At 41.7% G+C, this 10,191-nt stretch overlaps 1 protein-coding gene across 1 annotated transcript; it reads left to right on the top strand.

The window, feature by feature from the left end:
- The first annotated feature begins 399 nt into the window (after positions 1–399).
- On the top strand, positions 400–9,497 carry LOC111148205 (lysozyme g1). Its single transcript, XM_022504667.1, has 6 exons — positions 400–463; positions 4,174–4,240; positions 6,217–6,321; positions 7,248–7,441; positions 8,899–9,031; positions 9,227–9,497. Exons 2-6 carry the CDS (start codon positions 4,198–4,200, stop codon positions 9,343–9,345), a joined length of 594 nt encoding a protein of 197 aa, XP_022360375.1. The 5' UTR covers positions 400–463; positions 4,174–4,197; the 3' UTR covers positions 9,346–9,497.
- The last annotated feature ends 694 nt before the right edge of the window (positions 9,498–10,191 follow it).

Below are 10,191 nucleotides of genomic sequence, written 5' to 3'. Positions count from 1 at the left end.
ACACTATCTCCCTCCCTCCCTTCCTCCTTCCCTCCCTCTTTTCCTTCTTCCTTTTTTCATCCGTCCTTTCCTCCTCCCTTCCTTTCTTCCTTCTTTTCTTACCTGTCTTTATTTTTAGAAACTGGTATGAATAAAAGTGAATGTTGGATTGAAATCACCAACATGAATCTACAAACAATGATCTGCCTTCCAAGGTTCTGGTAGGGAACTAGTTGGTTAATGTTTGCAAAATGCCATTTTTGCATTATTGCATTATTGAATAAACATTATTGAATAAAAAGCCCTATATAAGTTCAAAGTATTTTTAATTATTGTGATTATTACTATAACTTGTAAGACTTAGCCATAAATCTTTTCATAAAAGGATGAAGTCAACACTTTTAAAAAGAGGAAGCAGGACAGGGACTCTATATAAAGCATTGCAGACTGACAGCCTCTGAGGACAAGAGGTAACAGAAGACAGGTGAGTATAAGACAGACTGGTGACTTACGTTCAGGCTTATTGAGAATGAAAGATCCAGTCTGTGGTGATCAGTTGGTAATGATTGTGTCTTTGCTGCCAAGTAAACAAGACAATTTGGAGTAGGATAAAACTTAAGGACCTTGCAAGGAAAGCCCAAGTTATAAAAGATTATGTAGATGATGGGATGATTATTTTTCCTGTTCATTATAATACCTACAAAAACCTAGATTTCTGTTAATGCAAGTATATGGTTACTTTTGGATTTGTGAACATGTGCAAAAGAATAGAAATATATGTGCCTTTAAGGGAAGCTGTAATAGGCTGAATGGGATGTCTTTGCTGTGAATTCAAAGCCAAAGGATTGAGGTATTGGCATTTTGCCAGATAGCAATCTCTCCACCATCCTCACTCTCCTGCCAACAGTACATTAACCCCATATACCTTGCATGATATGCTATTTTCTCTGGAAGCTCTGAAAGGACAAAGGCCCACATGTCTAATAGCTGAGGCCTGGCAGAGTAAAAGGATAGACAAATTTCAGGAGTCTTGGATGGAACAGAGAAGCCATGGTCTCTTCGATTTGATTTCGTTCAGAAAGGGATATTCCTGGGACCGGTCCTAGCACAGGAGAGGAGAATTCCTGGAATTCTCAACTCTGGGAATCCCAGATGGACAAAATGAGGAGAACAGGCACAGAGGCCTTATGGAAAGAAGGAAAGGATTTGCCTGCAGGGAGTGAAGAGAAGCTATCACATCTCCAAGCACTTTGGGGCTTATAATCTGCTCCCAATCCAAATTCAGGAAATGTCTATTTTCACAAACCACATAACTCTGCCAAAGAGTGAGTTCTGAAGGATCCTTTAGATTTTTCTCAAGAAAATATGATCACAGTGGCAGAAACATTTATTATTTGTGACTGTCACTGCTACCATTTTAATTTAGGACATTTTGGTGCATAGCCATCCACAGGGCAATGGGCTGGGGTGTTGCTGTGTGTGAGGAGGGAGGGTAAGGATGGGGCAGGAAGAGGGTGGACGATTAAGATGAGATGCTGCTGGAAAGGCCTATCAGCCCACAAGGAGCAAGCAGATGGAGAGACCAGTTAGCAGTAAAAGTAGGGTGAGCAGAGAGTGTGGAGTGGGAGACCTATGTGCATGTGTAGAGCAGTCCTCAATTCTTTCAGGATCAAATGGGAGACCACGATGGGACAGGGACACATTAACACCTGAGGGTGCTAATGCAGCACATTTTCCAGGCTGGTTGGAGGGTCCTAAGGATGTGGAATGACTATGGTTTAAGGGTTCTGGTGAAGACCTAGGAGAGCATTCCTGAAAAAGGAACAGGAGTTCTGTGGTGAGATTAAAGACCAAAGACCTTTATTTTCATCTCTTCCAGGAAAATAGTTTAAGGGAGGAGTAAATGGTCTATTACACCTTACAAATCTAAATGATGCTTTGGGAATGACAAAGTCCTTGGTGGAGGGAAGGTGGGTAGAGGCCACCAGGGACTTGAACTGGCCCCAAGGTATGCTTGGGTTGTCTGTTTCCCCTGTGCTCAGCAGGCTACGGCTCCAGCTTGTTGACACCCCTGTGCTGCTTGTCACTGTTTCACTCTCCAGGAAAGGAGAAGAGGGATGCCATCAGAGACACTGTGCTTGGCATTATGAGCACTGTGCTGTCTTGGTCTGACTTTCTAATAATAGTTTCAAGTGCATAGAGCCACAGGGACATTAAGAGTTTAGTCACAGGTAACCAATGGACACTCCCTGAGCACGTTCCCCCCGTGCCTCAACAGTCCCTTCCAAACACAGAGAGTTTTGTGACATCTGTAAAGTTGGCCCACAAAGCTTGAGTTGCTTCAACATGCTGTGTTTATTTCCATTGTCATTTCTTGCTTTTTCCTGATGTAATTAAAACGTGACAAAAAGGAACTCCGTGTTTCTAAGTAATTGACACATGGGATTACATAGACTCTTTTCAACAGAGCTTTTAGTTCCATGCTTGGAACATGAGGTAGCTTTCATCATGAAGTTGAAGTACTTTTCCACTTGGGTTTCCAAGAGGAAGTATTTCTGTTCCCTGGGAAAGCAGCAACAAGTAAAAGACTCTGGGTTTAGTGTCTGGGTGCCAGCCGCACTCTCTTCTGCAGGGTTCTTTCCATAAAGCCAGGAAGAAGCCTCTGGAAAGATCAAATTTCCTGACTACATGAGCTTTTTCTGTGCCTAAGTGGCTCTTTCTCCATTATCTCTCCTGGGATTGAGTGGCCTCTCTCAGTCAGTATGGCAGGGCTGGGGATGGTGGCTCAGTGGATGTCGAATAAATGGTTCTTGTCCGGTGACTGAGCATGAGAATTTCTGCAGACCCAGCTAAAATTCCATATTCCTGTATCTTTCTGGTGTTGGGACTGAGCATGGCATTTTCTGTTCAACTAAGGTAAATCAGGTGGACCATTTCAACATTGTAGGGAAGAAAAACAAAACAAACAACAACAACAACAACAACAAAAACATGGCTATATCTGAGAAGCACACAAATGCTTGGCATAAGATGTAATTTAAATGAATTCCTTGATACCTTTGCTTTATCTTGAGACAAAATCTCCTTCTGGATGTTTGGAAGGAAATACTCATAAGAATAACCTTGAAGCAAAAGAGGTGAGAAAGTACCAAGTACCAACTTTATATGCCTACTCCTACTTATAATGACAGTAATAATTCAAAATGATAGGTAGCCAGGCTCTCCAGACCCAGGGAGAGGTTGGGAACACTCTGCAGTGGGGGGTTGGGGGGAGGTGGAGGCTTTGGGGGTAGGAGGCCAGATCCTTCAGCATTGCCTGGGGTCAACTATAACGTATTCTGTTTGACATTTGTGTATTCATTTGGTAGCTAGTGGGAGAACCAAAGCTCTTTGTACCCATGGAGGGTGGTTAAAGAAAAGATTGGATGAGAAAGAGAGAAAAATGAGTGAATGCAAATGCATGCCAATGATCAGTCACCACTTCTTCCATCTAGCGAGCACCATATGAGTTTAATCCTGCCCATGACCCGACTTTTGGGGATTTGACTAGGTTTTCTCCTGCACAGGAGTTTTGCAGAAGGGGAATGTGGAGAATGGCTCAAGGTGGCCAAAAGGGTCTGAGATTCCCAGGCTCGGGGATTAGAGTAACGGAAAAGGTCTACCAATTCCTTCCTCCAACCAAAGCAGAGTATGTTCCAAGATACTGAGGAATATGTAACCTTTTCTCTACACTGAAAGAAAAAGAACCCAAATGAAAAGAAACACTAATATAAAATTCTCCTTTTCACATTATCTTTTGATAAGGAAAATTCTACTACTGAGATAAGGCACATGCACCAAAAAGTTGCTTTTGAGGATCTGGACTCAAGTCACTATGTTTCTCAGTGTTGAGAATCAAAGTATCTTGGCTTTCTGAAATAATTCTCTCCGGTAGCTCAATGGTCTGGTGAGTCTCTGTGAGCCAAGCAGGAGTCTCGTCATATTTAAGTTAATTCAAAGGATGGATGGAGCACAAGTCCTACTTTTGCTTTTTTCATTATGATTCAGATCATTACTTTTCTTAGTTCAGACATGGGGAAACTTATTCTTTCTTTTTCTTTTTTTACCTCTTTCCATAGAAACATTACATATTGTTCCGATGATAATGGATGTTATCACATCTTTGAACTAATTTCTATTCTAAAATCATTTTAGGACCTGTAGAGCCAGCTCATCAAAATGTCTGTGCTGTGGCTGCTTCTGGGTCTTCTTGCCCTTACTGGTGAGTATATTTAATTTTTCCCATTCAACCTTGGAGATGGGAAGGATAAGCATAGGAACGGAATGGTATTTCTGATACTTGCAACTGTGCTGAAAATGTTGTTTTTCTTTTAAGTTGTCCAATAAATACTGGACTTACTAACAGCCACTGATGAATGGCCTCTTTCCAGGTGCCCCACAAAAGGAGGGGGCTCTCCAGAATGTGGAGTAGGTTTAAACCAGCATTGCTGGAGACTGGACTTTAAATATACATCATTGTTAAGTACTCATTGTCCCTCTATAAAAACTATCTCACCAAAAGTAGTTACTGAAGTTATTCATAGACCATGTATTTCCATAAGAGGATTGAGATGGTTCATGATAATAAGACTAATGTAATTTCAAATAGTAAACTATCACAGAGGGGATCAAGGACATTTGACTAAGCTAACCACTGAAGCTGACATAATTGCTATGCTTGCATTTCAGATTTGGTCTTAAGGTCCCTTGCAGACCAAAAATGGAAAAGTACATGTCTTTTGATTTAAAAAAAAAAAAAAAAAAGGAAGAAGCATAGTTTCTCAGGAGAAGCAAACTTTTTCCTGGCTCTAAATTCTGATGATTTCTCTGATAGGGTCTTACATTCATTCATTCATTGAGTGATCCATTTATTTGACAAGTATTTTTAAATTTCTAAAATATATTTTGGGAATATGGAACTTTAAGGAGTATCTAATGTGACTACGGAGTGGCTATGGGGCAGAGAGCAATGAATGACATAACCCGTTACAATATTAAGGGTATTTGTCACCAGTTATAAAGATAAACAAATTAAAAAATATAAAAGAACACATTGGGTTGTTTAATTGTTGGTACACTTGTAAAAAACCTGGTCATTCAATCTCCACATTTCTTTCAGATTTCTTATCAAAAGTTTGTAATGTAGAAGCATTTACTCCAAAATATTAATATCTTCAGATGTCAACTCCAAGAAGCTCTTAATAAGAAAATAGAAACTTAAGAGGCATTTACATGAACATAAAATACACACATGATGATGTGCAATGGATTTGTCACCAAAGACTTGCAAACCATTAAGATCTGATGACATGAGCAAAGAATAAAGCAAATAAAAAAAAGTAATCTAATGAGGAGTCCTTACAGGTTTATCACAGTGAGATGATTTTCTCAATGGGCACCTTCCTGCCCCCTGTAGGTATCTCGTTACTGTTCTCGTTACTGCTCATTACTGCTCATGCGTACTTCTAGTTTGAATTATGAATACTAGGGAATGCCTTTTTTCAGTGGCCTTTGTGAAAAATCTCTCCTCCCTGGAAGGATAGCAGTAGGTAGAGAGAGAGAGATGGAAAGGCAAAGACCGAAAAGGAAGAAGTGGAAAGAGGGAGCCCCCTGTGGAGACCTGGTCCTGTGCCCCCTTAGATGTCCTCCACTCTTTGCTGTCTTAGGCACCCCCATCTAGAAGAACACACATCCAGGGAAAGCCAGCTCCAAGTCCCTGTGCCTTTACTTTGGGTCTGGGTTGAGACCCTGGGGAAGACCAGGCTTTGTACATGTTTCTCTAGAGCAACCATAAATATCTCACCAGACCAGCCAAACAGGAATATTTGAAGGAGAAGAAATACTAAGGGTTTACCTAAGATAGAGGATGAAGACTACTTACAGGGAACAGATCCTCTGGTTTGATTCCAAGACACCAACTCAATAGCACTGGATAGTTCAGGGCTTTTTGCGAGGAGTATAGCTGCTCCAACAGTTGCTCATGCCTGTAGGATAGGAGGTGACAACTTAGTATTGAGGAGGTTTCTGTGATAATTTCCTAGTCACTGTACTGTAAATTTCAAAAGTGTTTCAGTTCAGAGTGAAGTTCTTGTTGTTACTGATTTTGGTAAAATTCTTTTTATTAATGGCATTTCATTTGTGGACAGAAGATGATCAAAGTTGTTCAATGCCTTAGGCCGAAAATTTCTCAATTTGTAGATTTATCTGAAAGCAGCAACTGGGGATGCTATGGAAATATCCAAAACTTTGAGACCCCTGGGGCTTCTTGCGGGATTGGAAAGCGTCATGGCCTGAACTACTGTGGTAGGTTATGATCTCATTGTCCAACTCCCCTCCTCTTCTTTCTCTCGGAAAATGCCTCCTTTTGGCAAGGGTGACTTTAACAGGATTTTGCCCCTTCCCTTGATATCCCACACCCATGTGTCCCTCTTTTTCCCCTTCAGTTCCCACTATTTCCCACAACCCTACACTACCAAGTGGCAGGAATAGCACTAGACATGGAATCCAAAGACCTTGTCTGAGTGTGGGCTCTGGTTTTTCAACAAGTCACTTAGTTCTCCTCTGCCTCCACAGAAAGGGGTTAAAAATACTCACTTTACAATTTTGTTGTAAACTCAGGTTGATAGAATGTGGATGAGAGTACTTTGAAACCACAAAAAAATGCTTACAAGGTGAGTGGGCTAGCCAGGTAAATTAGCATTGGTTTTCATTTTGCCCAGTATCCTTGTTATTTTATGAAGATTTAAGCTCATGCAATTTCTGAGTGTCACTTTAGGGTGGAAAGGTGGGCAAGAGTGAGCAAATCTGTCAGGAAAACTATCCAATGACTTCTTGAAGGCGTTGGAAGAATCTCTCTTTTATATATGGTGCTCATTGTAGCTAATGGACAGGTACATTTTGCTGGGTAGCTCTCTTTAGGGTGCTTAGGATGGAGTCAGTGTGCTTGTGCCCAGGGAATTGTCCTGCATGGGCCAGAGCAGCCACTGAGAGACCAGCAAGGGGCACTGGCAGTCACAAAGAACATTGCCTCTGCAGATGCCAACTCAAGCTTAAAGGAGGAGAATCATACTCTCAGGTCTAGGAATGGCCACAGGGGATTTCAGACTGAGGCAAGGACTTCTTGGTCCTAGACCACTACCCAGATACCTGGAGTGTGAGTTCTCTTCTCTTGAGCTCCCACGTCAGCATAAGTCACACCAGCCACATCCTTCCTTCTGTGTTTGCATTAGGAGTTCGTGCTTCTGAAAGGCTGGCTGAAATAGACATGCCATACCTCTTGAGATACCAGCCCGTGATTCGTACTGTTGGCCAAAAGTACTGTGTGGATCCTGCAGTGATTGCTGGTGTCTTGTCCAGGGAGTCTCATGGCGGCAACATTATGGTCAATGTGGGCAACATGGGCGATAACATCGGGGCTGTGCAGGTAATCCCCTGTCAGTTATGGCATATGGCCGTCGTGCTGCATGGCACAATGCTAAGGGGACATCTTCACATTTGTTGTTGTTGACACTCTGGAGCACAGTGCATGGGACACAGAGTGAAAGGTACTCCATACCAGTAGCAACATCATGGCTTCGTGAGCCATGGTTTCTTTTCAGAATCAACTGTGCTGTGTTTCCAGGATATTATCCATGGTACCCTATTCTGGATACTTTCTCTGTTATTTTGCTACCATGTGACCTCATTTAATCTCCCTAGGATTCAGTTTCCTCACCTATGAAACACCAGCCTCCTAGAACTGTTCATGAAGACTCAAGGCAACGTTATGAAAACATGCTTAGTATCTGGCAGATTCTTAGCAAATACTGAATTCATTCTCCTTTGTCTTCTTTCTACACAATCCTTAGTTCTGAAGATCCAGCTTTATTTTTGCACAAATTCTGCCTGGTTTCACTTGTCCCAGAAAGTCTCCCAGGGAACTGGGCATTAACCCCACAGTTGAATTAATTGTGTACTGGGGGAATCGGTGATAGCAAGGAGACAGTGGCACAGTGATTTTTTTCTATTGCATTTCACATCATTGTTGCAGCAGTTAAGAAGCCTTTACGTAGTACAGTCATTTCTTAAGCTTTTAGGAAAATATATTCCTCAGTGATCTTTAAACTGGCTTCCCATTAGACCTTGGAATGACACCTGCCAATTTAAAAGTACTTTCAAATACTCTATCTTTTTGATTTGGGGCCCCATCCGATAATCTGATGAGGATGGGATGAGGGGGAAGGCATGCAATCCATCATTTCCAAGTGAGGAAGTAACCACTTACTTACAAGGAGAGGGTCGTTCCTGCAAAGTCACATGGCAGCTGGAAAATGCCGAACCAGGACCAAGAGCAACATGGGCAATGTTAGGGTCAGCATCACTTTGCACTCTGCCTTCTTTGTAAAATCTTGTTCTTGGGAAAATGATGCTTCCATCTACTTTGAAGATGAAAGAATTCTCCAGAGTCAGACATTTCTTCTAAATATGTTGAAACAAAGGTGTATAAGAAAAATTAGAAGTACTTTTAGAAATTCAGAAGATCTGGAAGGAGAATTACAAGTACAGATAGAAAATCCCCTTTCTGACCTATTTGGAAGGCTTGTGCTTGCAGCATTGAAGGAGGGCATCAGACTGGTATGTACACTACCTCTATCACCCTTGACTTCCAACTCTTCCCCTCACCATTACAATGAAGCAGCTGTGAAATGTCTGCTCATCCTTCCTTTGCCCAAACCTTGTAGCTTTACTGTTTATCTGAAGGGAGATTAGAGGTGGCATTAGTTTGGCCAAAGGAGGAGGAGAGAAAAAAGGAGGGAAATGAGAATGCAGTGCTGGTCCCATTAAGTCCTGTCACCCTCCCACATGGCTTACCTCGTTTTTCCTCTGCCTCTCTCCCTCTAGGACTCTGGTCTTTATGCTCCCACATCCTGGATCAGCAAGTCCCGGGTTTCTCAGATAACCGAGGTCTTAACTGTTAGGATCAAAGAAATCCAGAGGCGGTTTCCAACCTGGAACTCTGATCAGTACCTAAGAGGTAAGTGTAACACAGGACTTGGTGATTTCACAGTATGGAATTAATCAGAACAAATATAAGACCTTGCACAAGATTCCCCAAAACCTCAGTTGCCTTCTGATGAACAGCTAGGAAAGAGAATCTAAGTTAACCACTGAGACCCTGGAGCAATGAGGGGCTACAAGGTCAGCATTAACGGATCTCACAAAATTCCAGGTGGACTCTGTGCTTATGCTGGAGCTCCTGAGTACATCAGAAGCAGCCAGGACCTGAGCTGTGACTTCTGCAATGATGTCCTTGCCCGAGCCAAATACTTCAAGAGACATGGCTTCTAATGCTTCAGAGCAAATCCAAGGTCATTATCACATAGAAGACCTCAGCTGTTACACAGATAAAACTAGCCAATGGGGCTTATACCCGTGAATCTGAATTTGACCTGAAGGTCATCAAAATAACATGAAGCACATTAAAAGAGGAATTATCTGCATTTTGTGGTGTGGTGAGTGTGTAAATGAAGGACTGTGTCTCCTTACAGTTACTCCCATGGAAGTTAGCTGCAATGTGGATTTCCACAAAATGAATCCTCTTCCTCATTGACTGGCATTGCCAGATTTAGCAAATAAAAATACGGGAAGCACAGTTAAATTTGTATTCCAGGTAAATAATGAATGATTTTTTTTGTGTAAGTACCAATGCAATATTTAGAACACATTTATCCTAAAAAATTATTCACAGTTTATCTGAAATTTAAATTTATCTGGGTACCTGGTATTTTATCTGGCAAACTCCATCACTGATTTCTTTGATAAAAATCATAGTTGCAAATTTTAATTAAAAACTTGTTTTTAAGATTGTATTTATTCATTTGAGACAGAGAGTGAGCTAAAAGAGAGATGGGGGGAGGGGTAGAAGGAGAGGGAGAAGCAGATCTCCAGTTGAACGGGGATTCCTCACGGTGGGTAGGGTGTGTGCTCCATCCCAGGATCCTGGAACCATACCCTAAGCTCAAGGCAGACACCCAACTGAATGAGCCACCCATGCACCCCTCACTGAAAACTTCTGATGAGAAAAAGGTGAGATGGTGGCTAGCTCCATCTGCTGGGTGGAAAAGTTTCAGAAGAGTCACTTGTGGGTTTTTTTGTTTGTTTGTTTTTAAAGATTTTATTTATTTGAGAGAGAAA

This window comes from Enhydra lutris, unplaced genomic scaffold, assembly GCF_002288905.1.
Source record: "Enhydra lutris kenyoni isolate GAN:26980312 unplaced genomic scaffold, ASM228890v2 scaffoldscaffold18, whole genome shotgun sequence".
Classification (NCBI taxonomy): Eukaryota; Metazoa; Chordata; class Mammalia; order Carnivora; family Mustelidae; genus Enhydra; species Enhydra lutris.
The sequence above is the reverse complement of the archived record's forward strand: the minus strand, read 5'-3'. Positions and strand labels throughout refer to the sequence as shown.